This window comes from Rhea americana, unplaced genomic scaffold (assembly GCF_003343005.1).
Source record: "Rhea americana isolate MKP2758 unplaced genomic scaffold, rheAme1 scaffold_119, whole genome shotgun sequence".
Taxonomy (NCBI): domain Eukaryota; kingdom Metazoa; phylum Chordata; class Aves; order Rheiformes; family Rheidae; genus Rhea; species Rhea americana.
Genome location: NW_028185250.1, coordinates 43,473 through 61,648, shown reverse-complemented (window position 1 = coordinate 61,648; position 18,176 = coordinate 43,473). Strand labels below are relative to the sequence as shown.

General features: G+C 49.5%; 1 protein-coding gene across 2 annotated transcripts in view; it reads right to left on the bottom strand.

Annotated features, from left to right (window-relative positions):
* Window positions 1-129: 129 nt before the first annotated feature.
* ABCC10 (ATP binding cassette subfamily C member 10) overlaps window positions 130-18,176 on the bottom strand; it is a 24,801-nt gene continuing 6,754 nt past the window's right edge. For both annotated transcript variants that reach the window (XM_085319986.1, XM_085319995.1), the window contains exons 2-22: window positions 17,248-17,444; window positions 14,916-16,284; window positions 13,479-13,706; window positions 13,076-13,232; window positions 12,187-12,326; window positions 11,652-11,731; window positions 11,322-11,493; window positions 10,222-10,320; window positions 9,800-9,989; window positions 9,302-9,379; window positions 8,371-8,562; window positions 7,795-7,930; window positions 7,338-7,533; window positions 5,817-6,160; window positions 5,464-5,633; window positions 5,015-5,175; window positions 4,335-4,588; window positions 3,851-3,996; window positions 3,297-3,394; window positions 2,998-3,110; window positions 130-574 (exon numbers count right to left, since the gene is read on the bottom strand). In XM_085319986.1, the coding sequence (XP_085176112.1) occupies window positions 439-574; window positions 2,998-3,110; window positions 3,297-3,394; window positions 3,851-3,996; window positions 4,335-4,588; window positions 5,015-5,175; window positions 5,464-5,633; window positions 5,817-6,160; window positions 7,338-7,533; window positions 7,795-7,930; window positions 8,371-8,562; window positions 9,302-9,379; window positions 9,800-9,989; window positions 10,222-10,320; window positions 11,322-11,493; window positions 11,652-11,731; window positions 12,187-12,326; window positions 13,076-13,232; window positions 13,479-13,706; window positions 14,916-16,284; window positions 17,248-17,408 (4,620 nt within the window). In that variant the 5' untranslated portion in view covers window positions 17,409-17,444 and the 3' untranslated portion in view covers window positions 130-438. The remainder of the gene's footprint in view (window positions 575-2,997; window positions 3,111-3,296; window positions 3,395-3,850; window positions 3,997-4,334; window positions 4,589-5,014; window positions 5,176-5,463; window positions 5,634-5,816; window positions 6,161-7,337; window positions 7,534-7,794; window positions 7,931-8,370; window positions 8,563-9,301; window positions 9,380-9,799; window positions 9,990-10,221; window positions 10,321-11,321; window positions 11,494-11,651; window positions 11,732-12,186; window positions 12,327-13,075; window positions 13,233-13,478; window positions 13,707-14,915; window positions 16,285-17,247; window positions 17,445-18,176) is intronic.

Sequence of the window (18,176 nt, the reverse complement as noted above, 5' to 3'; positions counted from 1 at the left end):
GGGAGTGGTTGGTGCACCCTGAAAGCACTGGTGTGCAGGCAACAGTGTCTTCTGCAGGGAAAGCCCTACTCCTGTAACTCACAAGGAAGCTTCGGTCTGKGAGCCAAGGAGGACACAGACACAGATGAATAACAGTTTCATATGGGCATTCCTGCTTTATTTTAAATTGCACATGTGAGATGAAGTCTCAAGCTAGGAGTTGCTGCTTCTCCACTTAGCAGAAGATAAACCCTTTGTAATTTCAAAAGGGAGACTTGGCTAGGAGCAGCATCCCACCAGCAAAGCTAGAATGTCCCTAGACAACAGTTCTTTTCCCTACTAATGGGGAACAAACTCTCCTCTCATCTCAGCAGCTACTGGCCTTGCAAGGAGGGGACTGTGGCTGAAGTAAGAGGAAAGTCAGCAGCAGGACCAGGGGTCTGCCTGAGCCCTGGGCAGTCACTGCTGTCCACTGTGCAGGAGTCGTTGGAACAAGGAACCATCCTTCTTACTTAGGCAGGCAGGTGAGTCCAGCTCTGCCACTCTCCCAGCCTGCATCACCAGCACACGGTCCGAGTCCAAGATAGTGTTCAGCCTGCACACAGAAAACACCAGGACACACGCTGACGAAACTGAGGAGGAACACTGGATACCGCCTCCCTGCAGTGAAGGGGCAACCCAAGACATGCCTGACCTGGAGCTTCTCCCTGTGCCAGGAGGGTGTTCTCAGGGACACCCTGCAGTTCAGCTCCCTAGGGAGCCTCTGACCACCCCTGAACCACAGTGGGAGAACATAGCGATGCCTCCCAGCAGCTGGACACAGCAGCGTGCGATGGGGATAGAGGGCAGCTTTGCGAGGGCTGAAAGAGAGAGATTAGGGCAATGCTGATCCTAGGACAGCACAAGATGTTTCTGTCCTCACAGCAGACTGAGTCACTTCTCTTTGCCCTTCCATTTTCTCACCTGTGGAAGGTGGGTGCTGGTAACACCTCACTTCCTGAGGGTGACAGAAAGGGACCTGTGCATCAGCCATCATCCTCTAGCAATCTGGTATCTTTGCTTACGCTGCCACCACCAGTGGATTTGCAGCAAGTCAGTCTGATAACTATAGCACGCCCAGCACACATGCAGGCACCCTGTTCTGTCACTCCCTCCACCTTCTCCCTGCCCCCCATTTCCTCCCACCGCTGGCAGGGTCACAATCTCTGGCCACAGGGAGGGAGGACAGAGCAGCAGTAATGTCTTTGTGCAGCTGTACATTGTTCAGTGAGCAAAAACAGCCCTAAGAAACTGCAGGTCAGAGGGAAGTCAAAGTGTAGGATTTGAGCAAGCGAAAGCCCTACGGGATTCAGTTCTCTGTTACTCATTCACTCCCCCAGAACAGTGCCAGGCTGCAGCACTGAAGTGACCTGGAGGGGCACAGCACAACCGTGAGGTCACTTTCAGTCCTGGATTTCACCCACCTAGTTAATGGCTCACCCAAAGATGAATGGTTTGGGAGATCCACAGGTACAAACCAACCCTGTCACAGCTTTTCCTTACTTACTGTTTTCTCCTGTCTCCCTACATCTGGTGGAAGAGGGTCTGGGACCATCTTTGACCCAGTCTTGCTGCCTTGCCTTCTGTTACTCTTTCCCCTTCTTGTTCTCCTAATCACTCCTCTGTCAAAGACCTGTCCTCCCTACCACAGCTTAGCCCACAGAGCACTTACCTTCCTTTACACTCTAATCTCCCTACTGCACACAAAACGCTCCCTTCCCCTCAAATCTCTCCTGGCTACCCTCTATCTAATTTACTGAGCAAGAGCCCTCACTTTACTTGCAAGGCTCAGTCCACCCTGCCCATCATTTGTCTCTCCTACTTCTTCACAGMAGAACACCAGCCCTTGTTACCTGCTTGATTTTTTGTTTTTGTGGTACCCTTTGTGCTGGAAAGCAACTCCCTCAAGAACATCCTCCATACTACTGCATTACAGAATGGTTGAGGTTGGAAGGGACCTCTGGAGATCATCTAGTCGAATCCCTGTGCTCAGGCAGGGTCACCTAGAACATCTTGCACAGGRTTGCATCCAGGTGGGTTTAGAATATCTCCAGAGAAGGAGACTCCACAATCTCTTCAGGCAATCCRTTCCAGTGTTCTGTTACCCTCACAGTAAAGARGTTTTTCCTCATATTGAGGTGGAACTTCCCAGGTTTCRTTTTGTGCCCATTGCCTCTTGTCCTGTCRCTGGGCACCACTGAAAAGAGTCTGGCTCCATCCTCTTGGCACCCTCCCCAAATTACCTCCTCCAAACTCCAATTCACCAAGCAACAGTGGGAGCACTCTGGGCAGATGACTGCCTAATGCTGACCTACCCCTTCCCAGTATCCACACTATCCATGTTTTGTCCTCCCACCTTWGCCTGTAACCATCTAGTACCCCTACTCTTAAATTTAATTTGTCAGCTCTGGAACAAGCCGTGCTAACCTATTTGGGCAACRTCTAGCCTGCTAGTGTGAGGTGCCAGCCAGGACCAAATCTCAGAGTGTTGGAAAACAGAGTTATCAAATAATCTGTTCCACTGGCAAGGGAATGGCTGCAGCTTTTCTCCTCTAGCTGTCCTGCAGTGCCCCCTACCGAGMCAGAGACACCCCCTCCAGCTGGGCATCCTCTTTGCTCCTTTCTGTAGGTTATTTCTGCATTGCTCATTGTCCTATTTAGCAGAATCATGAGAGTTTACTCACCCCCTGGCCTCAGAAGGCARGGCCCAGTGAGCCACGTACCACAGGATGTGGTATACTGACTTAGCCCTTTGCTGTCCACCAGTTTCTGGATGCAACATTTTCACACTCAATCATTCTAGWACCCAGAGGTTAATAAACCAGCCARGTTCCAGCCTTTTGCACTTGAAAAGTCTCATCACAGAAACCTCTTCGCTTAGCTTAAAGTGCAGGCATGGCAGGGGCAGCCACCACTCCCATGACGGAGCAATGCTGTGGTGGAGGGAAGTTCAAGCACAGCATGCTGATCCCTCYGTACCTGTGAGCGATTGTCAAAACCGTTTTGTCCGCAAAGCGATGGCGGATGGTCTGCTGCAGCACCTGGTCTGTTTTCTGATCCACACTGGCTGTAGCTTCATCAATGCATAGCACCTGCCAGGGACAGAAGGTGAAGGGAGCTCCCAAACATGATTGGGAAGCCCAATCCCAACTTAAGGACAACCTGACAAGGTTGCACTGGTCACCCATCCCCAGCACTCCCAAACCCTGCAGTAACTTGCCCTGCTGTGAGAGCACCACCATCCCTCTCCCTTGTGCCAACAAAGACAGGGCACTCACCTTAGCCTGTGTCAGGAGGGCTCTTGCCAGACACACCAGCTGCCTCTGTCCCACAGACAGACTCCTCCCTCTCTCCCCAAGCTCGCTGTCCAATCCACCTGCAGGGGTGCAAGCTCAGCAGTCATCCACTAGGCTGTATGTCAGGCCCCCAAAAGCTCCTCCAGTCTGAAGTTTTCCCAGTAGCACTGAAAACTCAACTGACTCAGATGCAAGTAACATCTAGCACTGAGATGCAATGCTCTGCTACAGTCAGGGGTCTGCCATGCCTGTCAGGCTCTGCTCCAGCATTCGCTGGGGCCTGGTCTTGGGATCAGCAAGATCTTGCCAGGCCCTGTCCATCTGATCCATCACCWGCCAGCCTCTTGCTATGAAATCTTAGGGAATGCCCAAGGGTTTCACTGACCTGTTCCATCATGGTCCTAGTAAGGCCTCACCTACCAATTCCTTACTGCATCTGTTTGGCCCCCTCTCCCCAGCTCCTGGCTGAGCTGAGGCCACCTCCCTTCTATGTGTACCAGGTCTTGCCAGTCTCTTCATGTTGGGCTCAGACTCACCCATCTGAGTAATCACGTCCCGCAGGTGACACTGTTCTAGCACCTGGTACAGCTCAGAGTCTGTCCGTTGTCCCTGCGGGTCCAGATTCTCTCGAATTGAGCCACTGAACAGAAATGGATCCTGGGGGATGATGGCCAGCCTGGACCTGGAAGCATGGGAGAACAGAGGGCTCATGRGGTAGGTTCAACAGAAAGTAAAGCAAAGCAAAGTTCTGCTTCTCTGGAGTGAGGTGTCTTGGGTTGCTGCATGTCTTAGATGCACAGASACAAAGCATGGGTTTCATATACTCAGTCTAGGATCCTTACTACAACTGCTCAGAAATAACAAAGCAACTTGTAAGAAGCTGCTACAACCTGACAAGAGGGTGCCCAGAGAGTAAAACCATTTTTTTCCTCACTCTGCCCCTCAGCATCCAGCCACTGACAGYTCTCTTCCTCCATGCCCCACTCAGCTGCCTCCCCCCATCTGCTCAGCCCTCCATACCTCAGGTCTTTCAAGCCCACCAGCCGGCTGTCAACACCATCCAGGAGAATCCGCCCTGCTTTCAGCTCCAGCATGCGAAAAAGCGCCAAGAAAAGGGTTGACTTTCCAGATCCTGTGCGACCCACAATCCCCACCTTCTCTCCAGGATAAATAGTGAAGCTCACTCCATCAAGTGCATTGGGCAGGCCTGCTCGGTATGTCAGGATCACCTCTTGGAACTCCACACACCCCTGGCTTGGCCAGTCAGTAGCAACCTAACAGGGACCAGGACAAGACAGACCATGACTGTGACCCACAGCCAGCCTCAGTTCCACCTGTCCCCCAGCCAAGCCCTGTCCATCCCTTGGCTGGTTTCTTGGCCCTTGAACAGACTCCAATCACAGCCCAGCTCCATTTCCATCTCCAGCCCCTTCTTATGCTTGCTTTTCTCTGACAGTTCGGTCCCAGTGCCCCTTCTGCTCTTCTCCCCCTTCCCATTACTCCAGTCTGCATCACTCCTTCCTGAGATTCATCCCCTGAGGGATGTACTGGCAAAAGCGAATTACCAAGGAAGTTTCTGTGGGTGAGGGYCCTCCACCCATTCACTGGAACCCTGTGATCTCTGCCAGGAGGCAAGTGCAGGGCACAGAGCCAGAGGATGGGAAACAGGCAAGTTTCTAAGAGCCTATTTTAGCTTTTACCTGGACCAGTTTATCCTGGGGCTCTATGGGGATGTCTGTGGTATATTCCTCTGTYCGCTCCACGCTCACCATCATGGTTTCTGTCACAGTGAAGCTGGAAATTAGGCCTGAGAGTAGGTTTGTGACAGACAAGGCGTATGAGAGTGCCAGGCCCACAAGTCCTGAGACGACAAAAGCATAAACAGGCATGTTACTGGCAGGGAAGGATCCAGGATCTTGGTGGCAGGACAAAGACACAATGCTGGCGTTTAAGATCCTATTCTGGGATGGGATGTAAAGGAGGAAGGACAGAAGCTGAAGCACARTTCTGGGGGTGAATTGCAGGGGGACAGTGAGTGTGAGCTCTGGCTCCCCCCTGGCATAGGAAGATGGTGCAGCTCTGAACTAGAGGGAAAGCAGCCTTGGSCCTCAGCTGTGGGGTGGGTATAGAGCACTCCCTGGCAGCCCACCTGGATTTGCTAGTTGCTTCTGGTGCTGAATGATGGCAATTCCTGCGATAGCAGTAACCACAGCAACCCCAATCATCTGCAGRCGGATGTCCAGCCACTGCATCGCTGTGTTGCTGGCAAAGAGGCAGCGTTGGTTTTGCTCCAGGCGCAGCTGATTCTCCATCTCAAACCTGGCAGGCACATAACAGAGGTTCACACTGGGCTGTGCACCCCACCACTGCCCACATTGCCCCAGGTCAGGGATGTTCTTGACACTTTAACCAGTCCCCTGGCTCTGGTCTATAAACACAGCCAAAGCTTTGGGGTGAGTTTGCTGGTTTGACTTCGGCTGAGTGCTGGTTCCCTGCACTCACCTGTGTGTTGCTCGCATGGCTCTGATGCTGCTCAGACCTGAGAGGGTCTCTGAGAAGTGAGTGTAGATGGGGGAGAGGGTGAGATTGTAAAGACGCTTGAGCTCCCTGGACGTGCGCCGGTAATAGCGCTGGATGGAGAAGTAGAGGGCAACCAGAGGAAGTAAGACCAGACCAATCCAAGGGAGACCATAAGTGATCATCACCAGCATGCCTAGGAGCCCATACATGTTGGCCAGGAAGATGTTGAGGATAAACGGCAAGTTGTCATCCACACAGTACAGGTCTGAAGAGAAACGGTTCAGGATCCTGCCTATTGGTGTGGTATCAAAGAAGGTCACTGTGGCCTGGCAACAAAGGAACAAGAAAATAAGAGCCACAGAGGGCTACAACAGGACCCAGCCACAGAGTAGTGGTCTGGAGATGCAGAGCAGRGCAAGGAAGCCCAACAGTGGGGTGGCCACCCCAGTCCCACCAGTTCATCTGCTGGGAAAAAAAAATCACATCTCAAAGCTAGCATTCACTTGCTAAACAGCTCAGGCAGCTCTCATGGAAAAAGGAAGGAATCCTTCTCTGGAGGACAGCTGACAGATACCGACACAGCAGCCATAAAGTTATGATACTGCCAACCTAGTCCGTATCCTTATACCTCAGCCTAAATTCTAACCCCTATGCCCAAAGGTCCCTCTCTAGATCAGGCTTAGAACTAATATAGGGAATGTCACACAACTATGCTAGCCCCAAAACTAATCTGATGATTCCTTGGATCCCAYATGGAACAATTGGTAGCCAGTGAGATGATCTTCTAATCCTAACCTCTAATTCCTTAATTTAGTTTCTAATYCTAATCCTCCAATTATAACCCTAACCTGAGTACCCAACAAAGTCCAAATCCTAAGGAAAATTATCTGGCATATGTCAGCATCAGCCCTAAATCTTGCCTGATGATTCCTTCCAATCTCATCTGGATCTGAGTCCATGATCCTGCAAAAGCTTCTTTGATCACACTGGCAATGCCTATGCCAATATTAACTAACCTGATGATTCCTGTTATTCTCCCCAATAAACAGGAGTCAGGATGCCCCAAACAGGCTAAATCATAACACTCATCTTACCCTCAGAGCAAAGTACCCCTCTACTCTCACAACATCAGCCCTACAACCCGATGTTCATGGAACACTGGCCCTAAATGTATTTCTTGAGTTCACAATGAACCATATTTTATCAGCCTCAAGTGATTCAGAGTCTCACCAYAGAGCTTGATATTCGTATCATGGTGTTCTCAGTACTGAGCTGAGGGTTGCCAAATGAAATTTAGGGCTCTAACAGCATTTTGTAACCCATCTCTGGAATGGGTGCTGGAAGGATCATACCTTAAGCCTTAACATTACATCCTTAAGCTCATCAGCTAACACCAGAGGAAACCCTAATTCACATCTCAAACTCTTAATCCCAACTAGGAGAATAATGTAAGGAGAGAGACCTGCAGGGGTCTCAGCCTGTCCTGACTTTTCTGGCCATTACCTTTATAACCCGCTGGAGCAGCCGGTTGTGAATGACAGTGGCAGCACGGATAGTACCATAAGCAAAGAGGAAGGCCCGCAGAATGGTGAAGAGGGAGTTGGCCCCTGCAATGCTCCCATAAACTGTTAGGTAGAAAGTCACATCCAGTGAACCATTGGAAGTGACTGTAGCTGTGTCCAGAGCTTGAATGGGGAACCTGGAACACAGAAGAAAGACGACCAGGAATCTGCCAGGGTCCCTGAGACAGTAAACTCACAGATAGAGGGTCAGAAGTCAGGGGCATACTCAAGGGGAAACCAGGATACTTCAGCCTGATACTCCTSTGAGAGACCCCATGCAGCAGGATAGTCAGTTTATCCCTGCTCTCAACAAGGATCTTCACAGAAGATGCACTGAAGGACAAAACTGGAGAGTGTTTCTGGCTCCCTTTGGCATCTCCTGGCCAGCATTCACTTACACAAGCCCGGTAAAGGAGAAGAGCAGCAGCTGCGGGGAAGGCAGGGTTGCTGAGCAGACCATCACAGAGGTATTTGCAGTCTGGGACATGCTGGAGATCCAGTGTGACAGCCACCAATCTGAGATATTTCTAGATGCTGCAGAGAAAGACAGAATGCATATGGAGGGATTCAACCTTTGAATCAGCAAATATGAAGCAGAAAAGTAGGAAGGGAAGMAGCTAGGGAATTTCTAGTATCATCTCAAGTCAGGCCAGTCTTCCTCTGCCCTCATTCTCCACTGGCACAGCAGCAGGAGCAAGGGAACTGCCATGAGCTGCAACAGTAACAGGGCACTGCTAGAGGAACACACATGGTTGTAAAACTGCAGCAGCAAAGTGGAGGCCAGTGCCTGCCCCCACATATGCGTCCTTCCCATCTATGCTACCTGAGTTTGGGAATAGGAAGGAAGGAGTCTTCCTGCTGTAGCACGAGCAATTAAACTCAGCCCTCTTTTTATTTCCCATGGGCTCTGCAAACAGTTGGGGAGCAAGACAGGAAAGTCCAAAGAGAGATGTGCTACTGGGCCACTGACTCACCTTGCATCAAGAGCAGGGAAAAGAGGATGGATAACGTCAAGCAGCTGCCCACTGCTAGCCAATATGCCTTGTACACCTGAAAAGCTACTGCTCCTTCTTTCTTCTCCTCCTCCTGGCAGAGAAGGTGATTGTTTTGGGTCAATTCTTCTGCCTCTGTCTCTATGGCCTCCTCCTGGCGCTGCTCATCAAGGGCTGTGGGKATGGAGGTAAAAGCATGGTCAGTGAGACACAAATTCCTTCTGCAGCTGCTCCTTGCTGCAAACAGAGCAAGTGTAGGCTATGGAGGAGGCTCTTCTTCCCTCTTCCCTTCCCTTTCAAGCCTGGCAAGACTTTCTTCCAGATCTGGACTGCCATAGGAGAGAAGAATCAAACACGGATCCTGGCCAGTAYCCCAAACTCAGCCCTTCTTTCCCCCTGTGCACACACTACCCACAGATCAGCACTGCTATGGCAGAGCAGGGCGGTGGGAGCACTGTTCTGAGGTCAGCAGCTATCAGGTATGCTTTCTCCATCTTAGCATGTTGATTCATGCAAAGCTCAGAGGACTGGGAAATGCCCTCACACTCTCTCCAGAATTGCTTCTTGTGGACTATTTCTGCCAAACAAAAAGAAGCAAATAGCAAGAGGGTSCAGGTGGGAAGGAAGCAAATGGGATGCAGTCAGCTAGATTAACGCAGAATCAGGGCCATTTAGTCTAATCATCTCTAATCAGCATTTTAGTTTAATCATCTCCATCCACTCTGTGATATCTGGCCAGCATATCCTTTCTCTATTGCACTTCACAGCCATTGCTCACTCTCCTCTTTAAGCTCCCCTCAAGGCAACTCCCCTCAATTCTTATTCAGAGACTCAACAAGAGCAACAGGCTTTGTCTGGACGTTTAACCTAAGCTGCACTGCCCCAGCCACCCTCAAGCTTTCCAGGTGTTTACCTTTATCCTTCCGCCTCTTGTCCATGTCCTTGAACTTGGGGAAAGCTTCCACAAGTGGCAGGATCTCAGCTGGTGTTCCTGCAAAAAGAGAAACGCAAATGCTTCAGAGCCCCCGAGGAATTCTAGGCCAGCTTCTCACAGCCTTTTTCTAYGGAATGGCCCAGTTTGTTCTCTCACTACATTACCTACTTTCTCACTACTTACTGCCTTACCTATTTTCTCTCATAGCACCTGCATCCTTAAAGGCTCTGCTTCATACATCCTGCCATGGCATTATGTCTTATCAACTCACTCGCTCTCAGGCCATCCTGCTTTATATGTACATCTGCACATTCCCTTCCACCCTGTCTTCTCTGTCTATATGTAGTGTCCTTGAGCTCTTTTTCTTCCCTGGATCCCCCAGTTAATCCTACTCCTTTATAGCCATCTCTGCTTGTGTTATTCCAGGACTGGCAAACAGGCAAAYGCAGAAGGCTCAGAAGACAGCCAGTGTACTACCTGTCCTGACTATCCTGCCATTGTCCATCAACAACAAGGCATCAGCTTTCTCCAAACACTCCGTCCTGTGGGTACAAAGGATCCTTGTCTTGTGCTTGAGAACTCCCAGAATGCATTTCTGCATAAGATGGTTAGCTACATCTGCATCAACAGCTGCCAGGGGATCATCAAGGAGGTAAAGCTCTTTCTCCTGGGAGGGAAAGATGAGATAAGGATGCTGCTCCCAGCCTTGCCCTAGCAGGCAGTGCTGGAGAGAAAGGTGCAAGTGCCTCGGCATGGTACACCACCAGCACCTTGGTCCAGCATGAGGTGGTTCAAGACAGGCAGYCAGAGCACAGTACACAACTGGGTGCTCCCAGCTTCTTTACATCTGACTTGACATTGGGTGCAGACTGCCACAGCACAGCCACTTTTCTGTTTACCTGGTAAACAGCTCTGGCAAGGGCTATTCGAGCCTTCTGTCCGCCACTGAGTGCCACACCATTCTCGCCAACCTCCGTCTGGTCACCTGCTGGTAAGATCTGAAACAACCCCAAAAAATCCATTTTAAAGGGGACAGGATACTACTGGGGACTCCACATCAGAATTCTGGGTCCCTCTCCTGCCTCTGGCAGTAATTCCTTAGGGTGATACCTTACCAATAAACTAAACTGTGCAATAGTCCATATTCTGGTTCTGCAGACAACTGCAAAGCTTGGCCATATTTATGCTACTAAACTCTCTTACCCTTCAGAACAGGATGGCCACACCTGAACTACCTGTTGGAAACAACTTCTGCTCTGAGATGAGTACTAAATTTTGCCTGGAAATTTTGAGGGAGAGCAACAGCTATGCCAGGACAAAAAACCATGCCAGGGACCATCCAAATAGTTTAACAGTATGGACAATTGAGTGCCAGTATCTGGAAATATTTCCCTCTCAATTTACTAGTATAGACACAGTCTGTAAGTTCTCAAATTAATGTCTTCATAGAGTACTCACAATTTCTGCTGAAACAAACATAAGCTCCCAGTGCTTGGCACTTCAGAAAATCAAGCCTCAAGTTATAAACTAGAGGAGGAAGGCTGGCTTGCTACTAGATATAATAGCAAGTTCACCAGCTAACACAGCCACTAGCTTCAAACCTACAATACATGCCTTACTGATGGGAGGACTATGGACTTAGGCTCTCCATATACTAAGAAAGTGCTCTCTGACCTAAAAGAGCATCAGCTGCCAACAGGTTCTGCCTGCAACATCCGGCAGTCATCTGCTCTGCAAGAACATCTCCTTTAACTGGGATCAAGAGCTTTTGAATTGCTGGGAGACAAAACCATCCAAGGTGCTATCAGAGTGATTTTGCACCTAAAAGAACAGTGTGATCAGGCATGGTCTGGGACTGGTAATCACAGCAAAGCTACATGTTCGGGATGTTGCAAAGGTAAGCCAGACTTGAGTCAAGTCTGCAAGGATGAGAACTGCTCAGTCTAGAYGCAAAAGCTGGCCAAGGAGGCCCAGGAAGATTTAAGGTTCCAGCACTCACATTCAGGTCCTCGGAGAGGGCACAGGCCTCCACCACCTTCTCATACAGCTTGGCATCATATTCCTTCCCAAAGAGGATGTTCTCACGGACACTGGTAAACTGGATCCAAGGCTCCTGTGTGGCCAGTCCAAATCCTTGCTCCAGGTCACAAACATACACTTGTCCACCTTGCCTTCAAATGCACCAAAGGTGGATGCAAAAGGAAGCAAACAAGAACCRTTGGCAGACTAAAGTGATCTACAAATAGGGGTAGCACTCTACAGTCTCTGCCTGTMCAGGGTGTGCAGGGATGAGGTGGACCAGGCAGGGAGGAGTGTTTTGGCTACTTACTTAATGAGCTCTCCAGTAATGGCTGCAAGCAGCGAGCTCTTGCCAGAGCCGACCTTCCCAACAACTCCMAGGAGCATCCCCTGCAGAAGAAAGTCAAAAAATCAACTTGTTGCACTAATATAGGGCAGCCTGCCCATATTTCTTGAGCCACACATAGCCTTTAAGGAAGCTGACTGCTGTACTGAACTAGGACTATCTTAAAGGTCCAGCAGCAGAGCCAGGCACGGCTGCTGAATAAACCAGATCCCTGATATGGCAGGACACAAGTCTGCAAGGAATATTAACAACTGCTAAGTAACCCTGGAGCCCAGCTATATTCTCAGTCCAGTTCTCTCCTGCAGCAGTGGTGGGAGTAGAAGGAACCATGCAAGGATCTTCTCCAGTGCTCTGCAGCTCTGAGAGATGTGACACATGCCCTGTGCATCTTGGCCAAGAAAAGATTCTCACACATAGCTCAAAGGACAAGGAAAACAAGCTCCGTTATTTGGCTCCTTTAGTGCCATCTTTCTTTGCTGCTCCCCACACTTCTGCTCACCTTCGTCACTGCCAGGTTCTCAATGTGCAGTTGAAGAGGGCCTGCAGATGAGGTCTGCTTTGTGCTTTCCTCTTTGACTGGTGCCCAGGAGAAGGCTGCTCCTCGCATCTCCATGGCAGAAGAAGGACTTGAAGCGCTGTCTGCAAGGGAAAACCAGTAGTGTTGCACTACCCTAGGTAAGTCAGAGAGTGACAAGGGGCTGGCATCACAAGTGCTGCCAGCTTCATTCCCAAATGGAGGAGACATGGACAAAACACAGCCATGATGCCCTAGACTCAGCCACAGGCTAAGGTACTAGCCCACTGGTTTGCCCTTAAACTTTTCCTCCCTTCCTCAAACTCACCTATTTCCATCTCCCACTGGACACATATGGTGACGTGTTGGCTCTTAGGGAGACACTGCAGGGATAAACTGCTTTTCTTATGGCTGAAGATGAAAGAATGGCAGGGAGCAAAGGCAAAGGCAGAGAGAAAGGCAGTAGCAATGAGTTGGAAGAGGGGCATTCACTCGAGCCTTTCTGCTGGACTACATCAAGGCTGTCAACAGCTTCATTGTCAGAGGAGCTTCRGACAGAAGATGGAATAGCTTCTTCTAAGGGGACACTGATGGCCAGGCTCAATAGGGACAAGTGACAGCCAATTATTTGGTAAAGAGCAAAGCTATGCTCTTATCTCCTGCTTTCTGTAGAAATTAAGTGCCTGCACTCTGCCTGTGACAACTGAATGTCCTGAACCATGAGGTGACAGCCAGGTGCCTTCCAGTACTACCCCTCTACCCTACACCACAGCCAGGTGCCTTCCAGTACTACCCCTCTACCCTACACAACAGCTCTCTGCTCTGAATCCTCCCTGCCCAAGGTCCAAAGCCCAGCAGCATCCTTCTCTGTTACCTAAAGCATAATAAGCCTCCAGGTCCTGGTCCGTGAGTTCAAGGAAGCGCTGGATTCGATCCAGGGAAACTTTGGCTTCCAAGGTCCCATTCAACACCCATGGGAAGCTGTTGAGGGGGAGAATGAGCATCCCTATCAGGGCCAGCGCTGTGAATACCTGTGTGGGTACGGAAACAGCCATGAATTGGAGGTAGGACCTCCCTTGCACCTCATATCCTCCAAATAGTCTCACCAGTGAGAGCCTGAAGGGGTCAAGGGAGACACAGACTGAATTAACTTCCCAGAGAATATCCCTCAACCTCCAGCCTCTCTGTGGATGCTCCTCTGCATGGGACAAGGCTGAAGCCCTCCTTGCTACTTACAGTGAGCAGTGCTGTCACTTGGGATCTCCCTGTTCACTCACCTTGGTGGCAGTAAGTTGATGACCCAACAGGACATAAGTGATAAAGATGACAATGGAGACAACAACGGGCAATGCTGCCCACAGGTATACGCATACAGCATCCAAGTACTTGATGGCTCTCAACTTCTGTAGCTCTTTAGCTCGGCAGGCATTTATCCTGGTGCCAAAGTGCTGCTCCCAAGCGTAGAATTTGATCACACGAATGCCACACAGGAACTCAGTCATCAGCTGCAGGCAAAGAGGAAAAGCATATAGAGCAGCTGCCACCTAACACATCAAACGCCACAAAACAGGCTTTTCAGTCAGGGTTAGGTTTGCAGGTCCTTCCTGCTAAGGGCCCAGATAGGGATTCCAGTAATCAATTCTTGATAACAAAGATATAAATTCAAGTGGCGGCTGCTGGGAACTTTGCTCTCCCTCATTCCACCAGCTTGCTCAGCTACCTGTGCTGCTTAAGGCTCAGGAAGAGGCAAAATATTACAGTACTTCCCAACTGAAATATATGCAACACAGATGCAGGGACATGTGGACTTAGTAGCTCCAGCCTGGACGCCATTTACCCATGCTGGCCTGATATTACGTGAGATAATAAGCCCTGATTCTCAGGCCCAGTGCTGCCATGATACAGCTAGTCTGCATTCACAGCCAAACTGGCTCACACTCCAGCAGCTCAGATACCCCTGCAGCATGTTCCCCTCTCACTCTTGCTCTCAGGTCTGCACGTGCAGAGCAAGCTGCGGCACATCTGTGTCTGACATGAAAGAAAACTGACAAGAGAGACTGGTTTACTCTGCAAACCAGTCTTGTGATACTCCATACAACTAGATGCAGCTCCTGTTAAAAGTGCCAGATAGGTCTGCCACAGAGCTGACTTATGCTTTATACTTACAAAACATGGCAGGAGGTAACTGAAAATACTGYCCCTCACATCAGAGACACTAAGCTCTAAAGTTGGCATCAAACGTTTGACATGAGGCAAGGAAAGAGATGGTACTGCAAATATGCAGAAAACTGTGGAAAAGATGATTGAGGGTGCCAAATTGAAGTGATATAAAACCATTATGTCCATGATCATTGCCTTTGTCTAGATTGCAAGGCATCTCATGATTGAAAACATTACTGGAGTAATAGGACAGAAGCACCTTTAAAGAAAGAAAYTGGAGTCCTGCTTTAACTGTTTCCCAAACAAAAGGTACCTAGGAGGGAGCCTGATTTTGCCCAGGAGGTGAGGTGAGGCAAGCATTAGAGATTCACTATTTTGTAGGCGATGAAACTGCATCACCCTGAGACACTTCTCTGTGTGTGCCCCCCTCTGGCACTTTTCCCAGTAACTGCAACTCAGTCAATCCACTTGGGATTCAAAAGTAGCCAAAAATGTTCTAGGGACAGAAAGGGAAACATAGCAATGAATCCAGAGAGCCACCAGCCGTCTCTCACCTTGACCCGTGTGTCCTTGTGCTTCAGCATCTCCTTGTTGCTCTTCATGATGCGGTTGGCTATGACCTTGTTTATGGGCACGAGCAGCAATGCCAAGGCCAGGCCTCCCAGAAAGGCTACCCCCACCTGCTGGTAGAGGAGGTAGAGGGTAATGGCAAACTGGAATGGCAGGCTCCACACCTCGTGGAAGCTGAGGCAGAAGTTGACCAACCTATCAGTGTCCATGCTCATGAAGTTGACAATTTCCCCCACGGTGAAGCGGGCAAGGCTGGTGCTGCTGACATGTAGAGCCTTGCGGTAGATGGCGGAGATGACGGCAGCCCGCACCATCAGCATCACCTTGTACACTTCATAGCTGAACTGGTTCCGYAAGAGAGCACCCAGGAAAGAGCCAGCGAAGAGCCCAAGGGCRTAGATCACCCCATGGCTCAGGGGCTCTTGCCGTGACTCCATGAAGTTCACCAGCAGGTTCAGGAGCAGGGGTCCTGAGAAACCCAGCAGGCTGCCAGCCAGCTTAAGAAGTCCAAGTGAGTAGAAACGGAACCCAAAGACAGAATGAAGCACTGAAAAGAGTCGCACGCCCTCCTGGGCAGGAGGTGAGCTGTCCAGGGCATTGCTATTCCCATTGCCTCCAGCAATGATTGGGCTAGTAAGAGACACCGTCTCCTCCTCTACTTGGCGCAGAGCTGCCCTCCCCYGCCAGCAGGAGTAGAATCGATCACAGACCCTGGCAGCTTGGAGCTGGTGAGGAAGCACATAAACATCTTGCGGTTGGTTCAACATCCAGTGGTAGCCGCGTTTCATAAGAGGGTTCATCCAAGCATAGGAGAAGCGTGAGAGCCAGCTCTCACCATCTTCTGCCACTCTCTGCCAATCAGATGCTGGGATCCCTGGCTCTGAGATGAGTGGGTCCGGCTGCCAGGTGTTATTGATGGAGAGAAATTCTTGTCTATTGGCAGCTGGGAAGAGGTAGCTAATCACATACAGAAGAAGACAGGCCAGCTGCAGACAGAGGATGGAGAACCTGGAGGATACACCAGGGTGGGCAGGGGACCAAGCTGTCCCACTTTGGCAGTACCACATCAGCGTGATGGTAAGGGAAGGTACAGGTRAGAGAGTGAGGAGAGCCAGGGCTGCAGGGCCCCGGGAAGAGCCATGAATTGACCTGCAGAGCATGAGAAGAGCCAAGCCATGAGTGAGCCATGTCAGTGCAGCAATGCCATTTGCCAGCACTTCCAGGTACACAGGCCCTAGCTCCTGCTGAGAAATGGTGGCAGGGATTATATCAGCAAGGAAGAGGCCAGCAAGTATGAGAGAGGCGGCAATTCTGCATCTCCAGTCTCGCCTGTGAGGAACACCGGAGCCATATCTAGAGGAGGAAAGAGGAAAAGAAATGCTTCACGGTAGAAAACCCATCACTTCCTGCTGAGCACTCTCCTCTCTTCCTCCCGTCTTCCCTCCATTATCCATTTGCTCTTACTTAACTTCCTTGGATCCAAATGCCCAGCTCTGAAACATTTTTAGACTGTAGGCATTGTTAAACTAGATCAGGCCAATATATCCTACTATCTGATCAGTACCAAGGATGCAAGAAAACACACAAAGAATACTCTTTCTGTAAAGAAATTTCTTGGCAACCTGTGATATCTTTTGGTCAAATCAGACTTCAGTCTTTGAGAATTAACAAAAATATGTACTTATCCTTTTAATTCTGGATGATCAAATTTCCTGTGCCACATTCCTGATCCTTAATTTCTCGTCTTTGTGACATTTTGTCTAGAGAGATTCTCTTTATCAGTATTGGTCTCAGTGATGCTATGTGTGGAAAGTCCATCATCTATTGCCCAACAAAATATTTAATTAYCGCTTGAGTATTTGTGGCCTTTCATTATCAGTGAACATTGTCGTGTTCATTGTTTATGAATTCCARAAGAGGATAAACAGAAAAATAATTTGGGGTTTCTCTGAACTCCTTATTACCTTGTGTATGTCTCCATTACCACTTTGGATTTATACCTTCTCCCAGAAGATTCCCAGTCTCCCCAATCTCTGTTCACTGAAATTCTTCTCCCCTTTGTCTTTGAATTATTTTCTGTGGTTTTATTCTCTCTAACCCTCTCCATTCTTTCTGGACTCTTTCTGTCATAGAGTGACCAGAGCTGTACACAGTACTCTGCATAAAGATAGACACTGATAAATGTAATAGCATTATAATACTGTATCCTTCTCTAGTGACATATTTAGTACATTAAAGGGAATCTAATTTCCAGTCTTCCCATCCCAATCTCCAGTCCCGTATCACATCAAGAGCTAGATAAGCTGGCTGTTGTACCTTGGAATGCCGAGGAAGCAGGCACTGACCACTGCAAGGATCACATGAGGAGCCACATTTAATGTCAGCTGGTTAAAGCAATGGCCAACACTGCCATGAATCCACACAGGGACTGGATCTTCTGGGCTGGTTCCACACAAATCGGCTAAGATGTTCTCCATTCTTTGCTGGGTGTTGAATGCAACAAATGGGAGCTCCTAGGGTAGAAAAGAAAAAAGTGCATGAGGCAGAGAACAAAAAAGTACAGCCCCGGTTAGGAGTGGTTTGCGATAAGAAATGAACATAGGACTAGAAAGGACTTCCTGGGTCACATAGTACAGGCTCTACTATTGCACAGYTGGTATCATATCATCCACTTTATGAACTGATCAAGCTCCAGCTTAAAATAATTACGTTATTTGTCTTTTAAGGCCACTTCAGGACCTCACTGCTCTGAGAATTAGAAACTTTCTGCTTCTTTCCAGTCTMAATTTGTTCATGGCCAGCTTATCCTTTGATACTAACATAAGGAAATACTTGCCTTTCTACATATATTCCTCTGCAAAATATTTTGAGCTGTTTAAGCAAATACCTATCAATTTTATTTCCATCTTTGCAACTATTCCCACGACACAGCTATTTCACAAGCTGTGTAATATTAAACACCCTCCAGATCACCCTGGTGGATGCAGGTATCTGTCCAGCCAGTACCTAGGGGGCCATGTAAGAAAGGGAAACCAGGACTCAYGTCCTTGCGCGCTGCCTTGCGGTACAAAACGCACGTGGAGCAGTTTGGGCTTGAGAAGTGACTGAAGGGCTCACACCAGCCAGTGCCACCTCCAGGCTGGGACAGGCCGAGAGCCACCGGCTCGGCGCGGGGCCGCGCTCAGCACACCGCAGCCGGGCACCGGGGCCGGGCCGGGCGCCTCAGGCACCGTGCACCGGGAGCG